Source organism: Raphanus sativus, chromosome 3, assembly GCF_000801105.2.
Source record: "Raphanus sativus cultivar WK10039 chromosome 3, ASM80110v3, whole genome shotgun sequence".
NCBI lineage: Eukaryota > Viridiplantae > Streptophyta > Magnoliopsida > Brassicales > Brassicaceae > Raphanus > Raphanus sativus.
The window spans coordinates 19165208-19181645 of record NC_079513.1 but is presented as its reverse complement, the minus strand read 5'-3'; the positions used below and the strand labels follow the sequence as shown (position 1 = coordinate 19181645).

The 16438-nt window shown below is 36.4% G+C and overlaps 3 protein-coding genes and 1 pseudogene across 3 annotated transcripts; 2 read left to right on the top strand and 2 right to left on the bottom strand.

Annotated features, from left to right (window-relative positions):
* The first annotated feature begins 1841 nt into the window (after positions 1–1841).
* On the top strand, positions 1842–3975 carry LOC108844093 (pentatricopeptide repeat-containing protein At2g32630-like). Its single transcript, XM_018617299.2, has one exon. It carries the CDS (start codon positions 1911–1913, stop codon positions 3762–3764), a length of 1854 nt encoding a protein of 617 aa, XP_018472801.1. The 5' UTR covers positions 1842–1910; the 3' UTR covers positions 3765–3975.
* Positions 3952–7681, bottom strand: LOC108844094 (uncharacterized). Its single transcript, XM_018617300.2, has 17 exons — positions 7440–7681; positions 7103–7220; positions 6834–7021; positions 6647–6754; positions 6502–6566; positions 6284–6389; positions 6119–6202; positions 5868–6014; positions 5656–5784; positions 5515–5582; positions 5382–5415; positions 5207–5291; positions 5035–5102; positions 4842–4955; positions 4642–4764; positions 4448–4539; positions 3952–4341 (listed from the first exon to the last, which is right to left on the bottom strand). The coding sequence occupies exons 1-17, from the start codon at positions 7575–7577 to the stop codon at positions 4245–4247; spliced, it is 1764 nt and encodes a 587-aa protein (XP_018472802.1). The 5' UTR covers positions 7578–7681; the 3' UTR covers positions 3952–4244.
* Positions 7682–10972: 3291 nt separating this feature from the next.
* On the top strand, positions 10973–12499 carry LOC108847169 (putative vesicle-associated membrane protein 726). Its single transcript, XM_057004838.1, is given in 6 exon segments — positions 10973–11202; positions 11604–11745; positions 11903–12023; positions 12124–12186; positions 12352–12411; positions 12413–12499. Coding segments are annotated over 6 exon segments (663 nt in total). The 5' UTR covers positions 10973–11012.
* Positions 12500–12849: 350 nt separating this feature from the next.
* Positions 12850–15867, bottom strand: LOC130510070 (receptor like protein 24-like; annotated as a pseudogene).
* Between the last annotated feature and the right edge of the window lie 571 nt (positions 15868–16438).

Here is a 16438-nt window from a genome sequence, read left to right as displayed (position 1 = left end):
TATTTTCTTGTTGATATTTTGTTTTTGAAATCAGATAAGAAACATAGATAAAATTTTAAACTATAAAACTAAGATAAATTTTGGAGATACGGGGTCCCAAATTTTGATAAATTATGTGAGGCCTGAGGCCAATGCCTTTTTACTAACACTGTAAGCACGGCTCTGGATGTAGGAATATTACAAACAAAAAATATACTGTTACTTTCATCGCTTCATGTAAGTGATGACACTTCAAGAGTTCAAGAATCAATCATGTCTGAAAAAGAGGTGTGCTGTTATAAATAAAACCACTAAATTGACCAAATTACATAGTTGTCAACAAGTTAAATTAAAAAAAAAAATAGAACACAATATAGGATTCTTTAAAATATTTATAAAAAGTATCACAATATAAATTTTAAATTTTAATGAATTGGTTTTGCTGAAAAAATAATCCTATTAGATTAATCCAGAGTATTGTACAAAAACTTCTTCAGTCAACTTGCTGAAATTTGAGGTTGGTCTATAAAATTTGGCTATAGATCTGAATGGAAACAACTCTAATAGTAATAAAAACAAATAAATACATAAGTATATGTAGATATTTTTACTATTAACTGCGGTGAGATGTAGTGAAGTGTGGTTGTAAATATTCAGATCCTATATACATTTAGTTTAACTTGTGTTTTAAAATTCAAAATTTAACTCTTTGTTATAAACAAAGATTTGGATATTCATATTTAGAAAAAAAACGGATGAAATTATCAGATCATTTATTCTTTTATTTATTTTAATCAGTTATTTATTTACATAAAAGACTATTATATTATTCCAGTTTGAAAAGTAACAGAAACTACACCAACACAAATTAATAATCTATATTAATAAATTTCTATGACGATCTAGCAGTTTTAGGCCTTTTGGCAGAGGTCTCAATCTATGAGATGCATCCTAAAGAATGTAAGAGATAGAAAGAGATGAAATAACTTTTTAGGCCTTTTGGCAGAGGTCTCAATCTATGAGATGCATCCTAAAGAATGTAAGAGATAGAAAGAGATGAGATAACTTTTTTAATTGCGCCAAATCTTTGAATTCCGTTAAAAATGATGTCATTCTTCTTGATGGTATATCATCGTGATCATATCTTGGTAATCCATTCTAAAACTTGAAAGGTGGAATGTTGGAGCATACAATGCGCTGCCTAAAAAATGCTTTAAATTCTACTTGTAGAAGAGACAACAACCATCAATGCTGATTAGAGACACCTAACAAACAGTGCGAGCCATCCGCGCCCATCCGAGGCCACTGAAAGAGGCGTCTTAATGCCAAGAACCATATATGGTTTGAGGATGGGGAGAGGTTTGAAGTGAAATCAAGTTTTCAATATTTAGGTTTGCCAAAAGCCCTTTCTCAAAAAAAAAAAATCAAGTTTACCTCATGCTACACCCAACATTCATTTTCAGAATGCAGAACGATGCTATTGATTCGCGGTTAATTACTTGAAAAACAAATGTTTCTAGCTTTTCAAATTTAAATAACCCATGGATAGTTTTGTGTTGTCGTTTAAAACCTCAATTTCTGAATTCCCCTAGAATATGTAAGTACTTGGGTGAAGGAGTGGAAGTGCCAAATACATATTTGTAATGCAAGAGAAATTTTAATATGATATGGTTTATAAATTCGTCATGTGCTCCACATAAGCAGTGATTTATCATATCTCACTTTTTTTTTATTAATCAAACATACCTCAGACTTTTATATAATCATGCCACATAATGTGACGGCTTTTGGGCCTGTCAAGTAGTTAGCCCACTTGTTCTCTGGGTCCATGTACCATTAATAAATATCCGAAGATTACAGAAGTAACAACAGAACTGAGTATAGTTTGAATCTTCAGTAGTGAAAAGCGAGTCTCCTCCGTAGACACAACCATGAACAAACAAATCAAAACAATGTCTTCCGCCAAACTCTCACGACTCTTCAACATCACAACACACAACCAAACACCTTCCCCGCTCCCAATCTCAGACAAACAAACCGCCACAAGAATCACAACCCACCTTAAAACATCCACCGTCAGAAAACTCCAATCAAACCCATCACTCCTCTTCAACCTAAACCCAAACGTAACCCGCCTCGTCCTCTCCTCGCCCACTCTCCCAACCCAATCCTGCATCGACTTCTTCAAGCACCTCACCACATTCGAATCCCACCTCAAACCCGACCTCGCCGCCGCGATAGCCCTCTCCCGCCGCCTCTACACCGACCGGAGATTCGGCGAGATGAAGTCTCTCCTGAACTCAATCACCGACGGGGCTGAGATAATCATACGAAACGTTTACGAAGAAGAAGGAAAGGTCGAGTTTTTGGAAACGTTTCTGGATTTGATGATTAGGGTTTACGTGGACAAGGGGATGTTCCAAGAGGGTCTGAAGGTTTTCGATTACATGGTGGAGAAGGGGTTGAGAATCGACGAACGATCTTGCATTGTGTTTCTTGTAGCGGCCAAGAAACGGTTGGAGGTTGATCTCTGTTTAGAGGTTTTCAAGAGGATGGTTGATTGTGGAGTGAGGATAAGTGTTTACTCGTTGACGATCGTTGTCGAGGGTTTATGTAGGAGAGGCGAAGTTGAGAAGAGTAGGAGGATGGTGAGAGAGTTTTGTCGGAAAGGAATCAAGGCTGAGGCCTACACTTACAACACTATCATCAATGCTTATGTTAAAGGTGGAGACTTTACCGGCGTGGAGGAGGTTTTGAAGGAGATGAGGAAAGGTGGTGTTGGGTATAACAAGGTTACGTACACGCTTTTGATGGAGCTGAGTGTGAAGAATGGGAGGGTGGGTGATGCGGAGAAGCTGTTCGATGAAATGCGTGAGAGAGGGGTGGAGTTGGATGTTTATTTGTATACTTCTATGATAAGTTTGTGTTGTAGAAAGGGGAATGTGAAGAGAGGGGTTTTGTTGTTTGATGAGTTGGTGGAGAAGGGTTTGTCGCCGAGTAGTCATACTTACGGGGCGCTTATCGATGGAGTGTGTAAAGTAGGGGAGATGGGTGCGGCTGAGATATTGATGAGCGAGATGCAGAGCAGAGGAGTTGATATCAGTAAAGTTGTGTTCAATACGTTGATTAATGGGTATTGTAGGAAGAGGTTGATTGATGAAGCGTTAGCGATTTATGACGTGATGGAGAAGAAAGGGTTTGAAGCTGATGTTTTCACTTTTAATAGTATTGCTAGCTGTTTGAATAGATTGAAACGGTACGATGAGGCAAAGCAGTGGATTTTCAGGATGATGGAAGGTGGTGTGAGGCTTAACACTGTTAGTTATACTAATCTGATCGATGTTTACTGCAAAGAAGGGAACGTTGAGGAGGCAAAGAGGCTGTTTGTGGAGATGAGTAGCAAGGGAGCACAGCCTAACGCTATCACGTATAATGTGATGATTGATGCGTACTGCAAGCAAGGGAAAGTAAAGGAAGCACGTAAACTAAGGGCCAACATGGAAGCAAAAGGGATGGATCCGGATTCGTATACCTACACGTCGCTCATACATGGGGAATGTATTGCTGATAACGTGGACGAAGCGATGAGGCTTTTTAGTGAGATGGGGTCCAAGGGTTTGGATCAGAGTTCTGTAACATACACGGTGATGATTTCGGGTTTGTCAAAAGCTGGAAAATCAGACGAAGCCTTTGGGTTTTATGATGAGATGAAAAGGAAAGGGTATACAATAGATAATAAGGTTTATACTGCACTCGTTGGAAGTTTGCATTCACCTGAGACTTAGAACATGTTCGTCAAACTAAGATCTGTTTGTGTTGGTAAACTACCTGTTGATTGTTGAAATCGGTTATTTTATCAGAACCGTTTTTTTCTGAAAGAATTCTTTGAAAGAGTTGGAGTGAGGTATAGACGCTGCTTTGGAGTATGGTCATTAGTATCAGTCAAGCGACCATTGTGTCTACGCTGTAAAGAAAACAAAGCTCAACTCTTTTGGTATGTTATATTATTATAAATTTTCTGTTCAGAGAAAAAGCCTTCGGTGTTTATGTAAAGCTGGTATCAAAGGAGTTTCTAGGACCTTTCAAACCAAATCTAAGAACTGAGATGATTCTGTGTATATATGAATGAAGAGCTAGAGAAGGCAAATATTTATGCTTGTGAAGATAGATATCTACTATGCACCAAAAATACTTCAAGAAGCTGAATATTGAAGCTCAGAAGGCAGTGACGATGATGGTATCACTCTTGAGAAAGATGGACAGAATCACAACTCGTAATCAAGGCCAGCTCCATATTTCCAGGCCTCTAGACGTCTCTTCCATTGGAACCTGGTCTTTAATGGAAGTTCTTCCAAAGATGGCCTAACATATTCACAACATATCAAGAAGGTTCAGGAACCACAACATCGATAAATGCAGCAATCATGGCGGTAGAGGCACAGTTTAAAGAGATTCAGAAACATTTCACCTTATTACTGGATCAACATATGCAGAGAGGAACGTATACAAACCCAGCATGAAAAAATGAACTGACCAGTCGAGCAACACAGGTATCCCCACCTGACGAGTTCACCAAACAAACCACATTTCATGAACAAATAGAAAGCATTTTCAAATCTTATGTTCAAAGATGCAGCAATGGGTTTTGGATGAAAGATATACCTGTCTGAATATGGATGGAATTATCTGAGGTTTGGTCAGCATGACAAGGCCTAGTGTCTTTGCTAGAGGACCAAACTGTATTACATCCTGAAGAAACGGTCTGAGAACCGGATCGCCCAATCTCTACAAAAGAATATGAAACCATTTGCTTAGAAACTCTCATCTCCTACTCTCCACATAAAGAGTAAAAGTGTACATACCTGCATGCAACTAAAATTTACATGGAGAAGCTCGTTGGTGAAGCTAGGGGAGACATCCAGGTTTTGCTTGGCAGACATTGCTCTTTGAAACAGCCATGACGCGCTCAAGTTAGGCTGTTGTTCAAAAGACAAACAGTTTCAGTGAAGTTAATGGACAGGGAAGAAAGAATTAGATATTTGTTTAACGCTTTACCATGTAAGGATTTAGCTTTGATAAGTTCTCCGAGTCCAGTAAATCTCCATCTATTGCCTCATAGATTCCTTTGTATTTAATAATTGGAGGATAAGAGTTTAGTAAATGTATTCTTAAACTTGTCATGATTGGAGTTATCTAATGTTGTCAGAGAGTGAACGTATGAATATACCATTGGACAATCTTCCAAGATGTCTGGTCAAACTTCCAAAACCACCAAAGGAAACAGGTGACTGTATTCCGCTAGCATCGCCAAACTGCACTGAGACTAAGTCTTTGTAAGGAACTTCTATCATCTAGTTTCTTGATACTACTAGCATATGTACAAGTGAACAAGAAAAACCCACCTGTAGAACGCGATCAAATGCGGCTTGTAAAGGACTGGTGATAAGTCCAATCCAAACAGAGTTAAACATGTCAGAATGTAGCAGTATTATTGTGTTAACAGAATTATAAAGAGTTACAACTTCCAGGTAGTACCTGTTTTTGTATGTAGGAAAGATTCCATATACAACTCTCAGTATTTCCAGTTCATCAAGAGAGACTCCCTGCACCAAAAAAAGACATCAGGAAAAGAAAGAAACATTCTCAGAAAGATGTGACATAAGTGGGGAAACTCACTTGGTATTTTGGCATCAGTTTCCAGTATTCTTCAAGTAAATCCTCTAAACTAGGAGATGTTGATTGCGGTTCAGTGTAAGTGAACATGTAAGTAGTCCGGTCTAATGGACCAGAACCAGCCGGGAAGGCCTTCAAGCGACAACAAGCAGCCTCAGATTCTTGGTCGTTATGTGAATTTTGTAGGATGGGGGAATAAACACAAGATTGTTTACCTCCCAAAAGAGTTGTACATTGGCATCTGCGACTTTGGTCACTGATGAACTACTATAAATAACATCGCTTGATGAGTTCTCCTTGAACCCATGAGCACAAGATCCAACAACAAGGCACATTCCATCTGGCTTTCTACCACCTTTAATCTTTTGCAGCAGTATAGTTAACAAGAACAGTAAATCTCATCAATGGTTTTCAAAACTGCAATTACTAAGCTAGAGTTTAACTCATGTAAAAAGTGAGAAAAGACCTGCTTCAGAATAGGAGAGAAGTTTCCCATTGCATCAATGACCAGACGAGAAGATAATATCTCACCTTTAGAAAGTTGCATGACCTATCAATCAAAAATGTTCAAAAAGTTCAGATCCATACGTCTACCATTTCCCTTCTTAGAGAGAAGCAACACATAACTCACAGCTAGATCATCGTAGATGGTGATACTCGAGAGACTGCAGTCTTCTAAAATGACACCACCAAGAGAGATGAAACGTTGTTTCACAGTCTCCACAAGTTTAGCTGGACTGATACAAAAAAAGGAAAGATCCAAATTCATGACTCTCAAAAGTACACAAAGGGGAGTTTTCTTTTTTCTTTTTCCTTTGTGTCAGAGAATAAGAGAAGAACAGGACTCACGAGACGCCGAGGTTAAGAATATCTTCAACCCATATATCACCAAGACTCTCGAATCCACATCTGTTCTGCATTAGTTCAGAACTAACCTTAAGGCATCATGGATTTAAAGCATCAATACACTTACTTGCTGAAACAGAAGCTTTACCGGATTGAACTTTGCAGCAATTACTTCTTCAATCTCCTCTTCTGTTAAAACTCCAACTTCTATCAGCTCCTTCATCTCTTTTCTTGAGATATTCCATTCTTGATCTCTCTAAATCACCACAAACCATTAACAAAGTATCAGGCTATAGCTCCTCCAACCACAACATAAGTTAGAAAGATTTACTTACCCCTTTGATTGCGTTTCTCTCCACCACAGCAACCCTCAAACCCTTTGCACATAAAGCCGTGGCGAGGAAGATCCCCAAAGTACCCCCACAAACAGCTATGTCAAAGGTTCCAACGAGGTTATTCCCCATAGCATAGTCTTGAGAGAAGCCAGAGACCCGTGAAACTATTTGCTGTGTTTCCTGTGGTCCTGCAACATGTTTTGACAAAGACTCTCACATTCATCATCTTCTTGGTTTTTAAGAATGGTAGCAAAATCGTTTGTTAATACCTATGGGTTGAGTACATATGTTGGACCAAATATTGTCAAGTCTCTTCAAGGCATTGTAAGAGTAAGCACCACCAGCACCTCCTGCTTCTCCACCAACTGAAATATTTTCCATTATTCTCTGCATATCCAAAATGGTTGAACTCATACTCAGCTAAAGCAGCACACTTTTCATCACAATGCAGACAGCAAAAATCATCTCTGTTTATGATAAAGTTCGAAACTTTATGTTTCGTATGAAGCAGAACTTACGCAAGCTAAGTTCTTTTTAGCAGTTACAGAACATTTTCGAGCTGTTTCGATAGATAACAAATTTGAAGTCCAAAGAGAAAGACTTGACCTGTGTTCTAGAGGGAGCCACTTGTGTTTGAACGCACACTGTCGTCGAAGCTCTTCCACTTCCTCTTCTTCGGCTTGTGCGAGCCTTTGATAGGTAACCAGAGAACCCATTGAGCTGCTGAATCTGCAAAACCACCATGAGTTCTACAAAAGCAGCAGATGGTATCAAACCAAGACGGGAATTTTTGAAATCCAGAGATAAAAACTGGAACTTGTGATAACACTGGGAAATTACGCGCTGTGTCGGAGAATGTGACACGTTACAGGCCCAAATTTGACAAACGAACATATTTGGGTCCAAAGTATATAGTTACATCCAAAGACTAGGGACGATAATATTTTTTTACGGATCAAAATCAAAATGGATAATAAATGGGGGAATTTGTGAGATGTACATAAGAGAGGAAAAACTCAAGCATATAGCTATTCTACAGTTGCAAACGGTGGATGGGACAATTAGCACACAATCTTGACCAAATTCTCCTTTTAGGCGCGTGTGTTTGATTTTGAAGCTCTAAAACTGAATTTGTAATACTGTTATATAGTATAGTCGAAAGATTATGACAATTAAGAATATAGCCATACATGGAAAAATGTATCTGGATATTATCAAACGCTCGAATTATATACTATTCTATATATAATATAGATATAGAATAGATTATTCCAAACATAAAATGTAAATCCTAAACCGTAAACCCAAATCCTAAATCTTAAACCCAAACCTTAACTCTAATCCCAAACTATATACTCTAAACCCTAAACCCAAATCCTAAATCTTAAACCTAAATCTAAACCCTAAACCCAAACCATATACCCTAAACCCAAACACTAAACCATAAATCTTAAACCCAAATTCTGAACACTAAACCCAAACCAAAACCCTAAACCCAAACCATATACCCAAACCATGTACCCTAAACCATAACCCTAATCCTAAACACTAAACCCTAAACTCAAACCATTATCATTACATGACTATGTTATACATACTATGGTATGGAAAACTCGACACACCCACAAACTTTGTATATATGAAATTCTCTAAAATTTCTTTAGAGAAAGAGCTGATGAGTGGCGATGGTGTTGGAAAACAAAATAATGTAACTGATCAAGTAGTGAGTAAGAAGAATCAGAAGGTAGAGAAGGAGATACAAAGTGCAAAAGAAGAGAAAAAAGAAACGTATCATACTATACTGTAATTTAAAATAGAGTATAATATGATAAATTGAGAGAGAGAGAGAGAGAAACCCTAAACCTACACTCAAATCATATAGTATAGGCAAAAACAAATAAACAAACACAAATTCATATATCCTAAACCCAAATCTAAAATTCTAAACCCAAATCATATACCCTAAACCTAAACCCTGAACTATAAACTCTAAATCCAAACTATGAACCTTAAACCCAAACCATATACCCTAAACTCAAACCATATACCCTAAACCCAAACCCTAATCTTAAATCATAAACCCTAAACTCAAACTTTTATCCATTACGTGACTATACTATACATATTATGGTATGGAATACTCAACACACCCACAAAATTTGTATATATGAAATTCTTTAAAGTTTCTTTAGAGATAGAGATGATGAGTGGCAACAGTGTTAGAGAACAAAACAATGTAACTGATCAAGTAGTGAGTAAGAAGAATTATGAGGCAGAGAAAGAGATATAAATTACAAAAAAAGAGAAAATAAAATTTATCATACTATATTGTAATTTAAAATAGTATGGAATATATGACGTATGATATGGGGATATAGATTATGAAGAAAATTAGAGCAGTTTAACCAATTGGGAGGGTCAAAGTTAATATGATAGTTTGAATATGGAATACTCGACACAACCACATAAACTTTTATTTTTAATATGTACACAGTGTCTAACCAATTGAGAGGGTCAAAGTTAACATAACAACTTGAGAATGTCACCATAAATGTATGTGTTATGACACGAAGGAAAGCTTATGTGAGAGTTGCGTGCACGGGGAGGAGGAGGAGTGGAGATGATGTAAGAGGAAGAGGAAAAAGAGGAGGAGGAGGAGTGGAGATGATGTTATAGTACATTGTGTTGTACTATTCTATATTTATTAAATGGAATAGTACAACACAACATTTACTGTTCATCTTCTCTATTAGTTCTTACGCATCCTCTGTTTTTAATCCACATATATCAAAATATTAAAAATGTAAATCCAAACAAATATATGAAAAAACGTGATCAAACATAGTTATTGGATCAGATGATTACACAGCATGCAAAGTATCACTTTCCAACAATTTCATAAACCTTATAAATGATCATGAGACAAAAGAAAGTGAATAAAGATCATTCTGGAAAAAAATAGTTTCAGAAGAACAAGATGAAGTGATGAACGATGGAAGTGAGAGTGAAAATGAAATAGTAGAATGAAGGGTATTTTTTGTCTTTATACATATTATACAAAGAATATCATAACCAAGAAGTTGTTATGGTTATAAACTTTTTTTTTGTGTTGCTATGTGTATGCAATGCAATTTCCCATAATAAAATTACCTCAGCCTAATTTCTTTTTTTTTCTGTTACCATTTCTGAAATTTTAGGAGTTATTTTGTATTTTAATACTTTAGAGATCTATATATATATTAACTCTTAGAAATTTGGAGATCCAATGAACCGATAATTTTAAATAATCAGTTTATTAATTAACCTAATGAACTGATAATTTTGAAATAAAACTTTAAGCGTTTCACTATCAATAAATTGGTCTTTTGATTTGTATTACTTTAATTTGTAATTGTTTAAACACATTATAATATATATATATATATATATAATATATACATACAAAATTATGATATATAAGTTGATGCAGAAATTTTTATATTGTAGCTATATGTATTTTAATTTATTATTAATGCGATATACTAATTTATTTAACGGTGATATATAAGCTATTAATATTATCGTATTTCAAAAATATAAATATTACAAAAAGACTGTACATGTCATAATTAATTGATGTCATATCATTATTTTCAAAACTATTGTTATTTTTTTGTTAATAACAAATATATTCACCAATAATGTTTATGGGGTTACTCTAGTCTTTTGAGATTCTTTGATTCACTTATGATTTGCACTATGATCTACATAATCCATTGGTTTGACTCATCATCCTTGACAACTCTTCAATCGTCTACCCTTTTGATCCTTGCTAGTCTCATGTCAAAAATTAAAAAGGATTAGTTAAAGAGATAATTAAATAAATATTAAATATACTGTATGAAATTAAATTATGAAACTGATACTAATGAATCACCAGTACGAGACCTTGATAAAAGATCCAGCGCGTTTTCAACTTTCTCGTTTGTTTGTTTTCTCTTCAAAAAAAGTTTCAAAAGATTGCAGCGTAGTCCCCATCTCTCTCTCTCCCTTTCATTCTCCCTTCTATTGTGGATCTTTCTTACTTACGTGAGCATCAAGGAAACAAAAAAACTGTGCTTCTCTTTCACCTAACTCAAAAACAGATTTGTGGTGCGTTAGGGTTTGCCTTTCTTCTTTCTCTTCAGGACAAAGAGAACAATGGGACAACAGAATTTGATTTACAGCTTCGTCGCTCGTGGCACGGTGATTCTCGCCGAGTACACTGAGTTTAAGGGTAACTTTACGTCCGTCGCTGCACAGTGCCTCCAGAAGCTTCCTTCGTCGAACAACAAGTTTACCTACAACTGCGACGGTCACACCTTCAATTACCTCGTCGTAAATGGCTTCAGTGAGTCTCTCTATCAACCCGAACAAAGCGGTTTTGGATATGATTCTCCTTATTGGTTTGTATGTTACGGTTTATTGCATATGTATGCCTGAAGTTTGTTTTCTTTTGTATTAATATATGTATGTCGAATCAGATTATATGTTTTTCCTTTTTCACTTACTGCTACATCTCTTGGTTCGGATATCTCTTGATCTCTGTCTTATTGGTGATCTGATTCGGCTTATCTTTTCATGTATGGCTTATCTTTTACAAGGCTTCGTTGTTTGCTTCATGTTTGATGAACTGGTTCTTGATCAGTTGGCGTTTAAGTACTTAGTTCTTACTCTGACTAGTGTACAACAGAATAGGATTTATCTTTTGGACCTAACAAAAGAATGTTTGTATGTGTTGTGGTTGTGTAGCGTATTGTGTTGTTGCTGTTGAATCTGTTGGGAGGCAGATTCCAATGGCTTTCTTGGAGCGTGTTAAAGAAGATTTCAACAAGAGATATGGTGGTGGAAAGGCTACCACTGCTAAGCCCAATAGCTTGAACAAAGAGTTTGGGTACTTTATAACTCTACCATAAGAATGTCTTTTTTTTTTGACAACCTACCATAAGAATGTCAAACACACAAACTTCCTCTTTAATTAGTCTCTGTGGATGTTGTCAAAAAAAAAGTCTCTGTGGATATCATTTTATAAAACTTTTTTGGCTGTAAAGGTCAAAACTGAAGGAGCATATGCAGTACTGTGTGGATCATCCTGAGGAGATTAGCAAACTTGCCAAGGTTAAGGCTCAGGTGACTGAGGTGAAAGGTGTTATGATGGAGAACATTGAGAAGGTTAGAATTCTGTTTTTTTTCTTCTAATGGTTAGGAGGTTCTGAGCAATTAACAACTTATGCAAAACTGTCTGAGCTTTGTGTAATTCGTGTAATCACAGGTCCTTGACCGTGGTGAGAAAATTGAGCTTCTAGTGGACAAAACTGAAGACCTTCGTTCACAGGTTAGTACTTTTTACCTTTTCACTCATGTGTATGTGTGTGTGAGCTTTTTAGATAAATTTATTTTTCAGCAATTTAATTAATTGAATAAAGAAAAAACATGTGTACTGCATATAAAACATGTGTAATGGATAAACTCTTATATTTCAAAACTCGAATATCTACAGGCACAAGATTTCAGAACGCAAGGAACAAAGATAAGAAGAAAGATGTGGTGGGAGAACATGAAAGATTAAGCTCATAGTCGCTGGTATCATCATTGCTTTGATTCTCATCATCATCCTCTCGGTTTGTCATGGCTTCAAATGTACTTAAAACTTGAAAAGAATAATTAGAGGAACACACTGAGAGATTACCAGCCCCATATTGTCTCTTTTTGTAACTTTGTTAGGGGAAAGGAATATGATGATACTTTAGGGTATGAATGTTATGAAAGAGAAGTGAACTGTTGGAGTTTGCTTATATATAGATTAGGTACTTGTGCTCATGGTGAGGCATGTTTTTTTTCTTTTTTGTAATCTAAATGTTTAATTTTGGGTCTCTGATGTTTCCTACGTTTTCTCATTAGGAAAAGAAACATTAGATTAGTTCTTTGTGCTTATGGGGATGGTCCTTGCTTCTACCATTTTCCTCATTAGAAAATGAAAAACAGAGATGCATATGAATATGACTACAGAGAACACACCATTCTTATTTGATAGAAGAAGAAATCAAACAAAGTATCATACAAACATACATAAAACATAAGGAAATGCTTCAATACAAGACCACAACTACTTGATGAAAACAAGGAAAGATAAAACTCAAACTGAAACAATGCTTAGTGGCTTATGCGCTTGTACAGACCAATTATCTTGGTGAGCCACTCCGGCTTGAATGAAGCAATGACTTGTGCTATTGTCAATCCAAACAACACTCCAGCTCCATACCCAATTGCAACTGCTTTCCAGCTCAACACGTGTCCTTCTTCTTCGTCGTCTTCGCCCTTAGGTTGTTGTGTTGGTGGCGCATCAGGCCCAAAGCAACTTTGTTTGAGAGGAAAACCACAAAGTCCTGCATTTCCTTCAAAGGAGGATACATGTTGCCCCGTAATCTGTGTTCCTTGTGGTATTTCACCCTTGAGCTGGTTGTGAGACACATTTATGTACGCCAAAAAGGAGAGGCTCCCAAGTCCATTAGGAATAGTCCCTGAGAGGTGGTTGTTTGATAGGTCTAGTGACTCGAGCTCCGTGAGGTTGGCCAAAGACAGAGGAATACGGCCTGTGAAGGCGTTGTTAGATAAGTTGAGTGCAATCAATGCCTTCAAGTGGCCAATGGATTCAGGAATCTGTCCTTCAAGTTTGTTTCCAGAAAAATCAATGGCCGCGTAGAAAGTAAGGATCCTCTCCTGCTCCATTGATATACCTTTGTACTGCAGATCTATTTTATCAGTATACGTATAGTATATCGGAGCATAAGCAGTCTTATTGTAGTCCATATATAAACCCCATCTTCATTTGTCGTGGGCGATGATGCTTTCCAATTCAAGAAATAATTTGTTGGCAAGCTTCCATTGAAATTATTATTAGATATTTCAAGTATCCGCAGCTCAGGAAACCCCAGAGAACCTTGATCAGGAGGAGAAATAGAGCCATAGAATTCGTTGGAACGGAGGATAAAGACTTGCAAAGTCGGTAAAGCCTTGAGCCAGAAAGGAAAGGTGTCTTTGATACTATTGTGGTCAACAACTAGCACCTTTAAAGAGGAGCAATTTAGTAGAGACCTTGGAAGCTTCCCAACTAATTTATTGCGTCCAACGTCAAGTGTCTGCACAGAAGCATTGACGTAAAAGTTGTCTGGAAGTGAACCTTCCAAGTTGTTCTCTCGAAGATTTACAAAGGGAATGTTGCTAAGACAAGGAGGAATCTGACCGGTGAAATTGTTGTAGCTTAGAACAAGACCAAAAAGAGAGCTTATGTTGCATATTGAAAGCGGTATTTCCCCTGTGAAGCTATTAGAAGGAAGAGACAAGACCTCTAAAACGTTGAGATTTCCAAACTCTGAAGGGAGTTCTGAACTGAACTTGTTGTAACCTAGGTTAAGGTAACGTAGGTCGTGCAGCTCGAAGAGGCCACTGTTGGGGTTCAGAGTTCCAGAGAAGTGATTCTCTGAAAGGTCTAGCAAGGAGAGTTTGCTTAGATTCCACACAAGTGGGAAACTACCAGTGAGCTGGTTTTCGTCAAGGAACAATTCAACTAAAGATGTTAAGTTACTAACTGTGGGAGGAATCTGACCTGAGAAGTGATTAGAGGTAAGATACAAAAACTCTAATTTTTTTAGGTTTCCAAAACTCAGAGGGGAGTGAGGAATTGAAGTTGTTGTAAGAGAGAAAAAGAGAATTGAGCTGGTGCAACTCAAAGAGGCCACTGTTAGGAGTAACTGTCCCAGAGAAGTGATTATGGGAAAGGTCTAGCACAGAGAGTTTGCTTAGATTCCGCACAAGTGGGAAACTACCACTGAGCTTATTTTTGTCAAGAGACAGATCGGTTAACAAGGTAAGATTACTAAGGGGATGTATTCAATTTAACATTTGATGTGATTTGATTTTTAATAGAGTTTTAGATGATTTTAATAAGTTGCAGAGATTTAGGTGATTTTTGTTAAACTACTCTAAAATATCACCTAAAACAATGAGATTTGAGTTTTAATGTTTTTAACTAAGAGATTCCACCCAAACACCCTAAAATCACCTCAAAACTTTAAAACTCCACAACTTAAAATATTTTCAATAACAGTGGATTTCAGAGTACTTTACAAAATGTCAAGTTCAATAACAGTGGATTTTAAATGAGTTTTTAAAATTCATGTTTGAATAACAGTAGATTTGTCATTTTAGTACAAATCACCTAAAACTCTCGGTTGAATACAAATGTGGGAGGAACTTGACCAAAAAAGCCATTAGATGAAAGATACAATATCTCTAAATTTTTGAAATTGCCAAATTCTGAAGGGAGTGAAGAACTGAAGTTGTTATTGCTAAGAATAAGGCCACGGAGCTGTTGCAACTCAAAGAGTGTACTCTTTGAATTCAGAGTTCCAGAGAAATGATTATTAGAAAGGTCTAAGAGTACAAGCTTGGTTAGATTTCGCATAAGTGGGAAACTTCCAGTGAGGTCGTTATTGGAAAGGCTTAAAATGGAAAGCAAGTTTAGGTTACTAAATGAGGAAGGAACTTGACCGACAAAACCATTTGAAGAAAGCAACAAGACCTCTAATTTGTTGAGATTGCTAAATTCAGAATGAAGTAAAGAGGACCTGAAGTTGTTTCCGGACAGACTAAGGTAACGAAGATGATGCAAATTGAAGAGGCTACTGTTGGGCTTCAAGGTTCCACTGAGGCAATCACTGAGTTGTAACTTCGTGATCGCACCCGTCGAGTTATCGCACCAGACTCCATTAGAGTAGTCACTATGGTTGCAACCACGAGTATCAAACTCGTTCTTGAACTGCGTCAGAGCTTGAATCTGACGGGGACTACAAGCAACAAGACCAACAACAGGACTTTTTAACATGAGGAGGAGACTTGAAGGGGAGACACAATAGAGTAAGAGTACTAAGAGAAAATGCAAATGCAGAAGCGATTCTGACATGGTCGACATTAATCCTTTTGAAGAAGAATGTTTTTGTGTAAGCAAAGAGACAAAAAATATCAGTATAAATAAGGATATGTAGTTATGCCTTACCCAAGGGCCAAGGACACTTGATTTAGAAAAAGTTAGAGTTGACTGAAGTCTTTGCCAAGTTGATATCTAATCATGAATTGAATTAATGGCACGTTAGTTAATTTTCCTAACGTATAACTTGGGTTGGAATATAATCACATCAGTTTGAATTTTCTCGCATATATCTATCTATATTACTAAAATAGAAATACAAATAAAAAATCACCATAAAACTTACTATTTATTTACAATGAAATGCCACTAAATTATTTAATAGACCATATAATAAAAAAATTCTATTTTATAAATGTGTTTTTCTAAATATATTTTGTAACTCAAAACAAGGCAACAAAATATAAGAAAATCTATATCGAATATATTAAATTAAGGTTCAAAATATTTCCTAAAATTTTGATGATTTATTTAATGCATTTTTAAAATTGAAATACCACAAATTATACAAGATTTATTTAATAAATATTTCTTATAATATAGCTAAACAATAAATTATACTTAATCAATGCCAAAATGTAACAAAAAATCCATTATCACG

Coding starts and splice junctions, on each gene's coding strand:
- LOC108844093 (XM_018617299.2), top strand. CDS start 1,911: ATGAACAAACAAATCAAAACAATGTCTTCCGCCAAACTCTCACGACTC.
- LOC108844094 (XM_018617300.2), bottom strand. CDS start 7,577: ATGGTGGTTTTGCAGATTCAGCAGCTCAATGGGTTCTCTGGTTACCTA. Junction 5,103..5,206: donor TCTTGGAAGATTGTCCAATG/GTATATTCATAC, acceptor TTAAATACAAAG/GAATCTATGAGGCAATAGAT. Junction 4,342..4,447: donor TATGTTGATCCAGTAATAAG/GTGAAATGTTTC, acceptor TGAATATGTTAG/GCCATCTTTGGAAGAACTTC.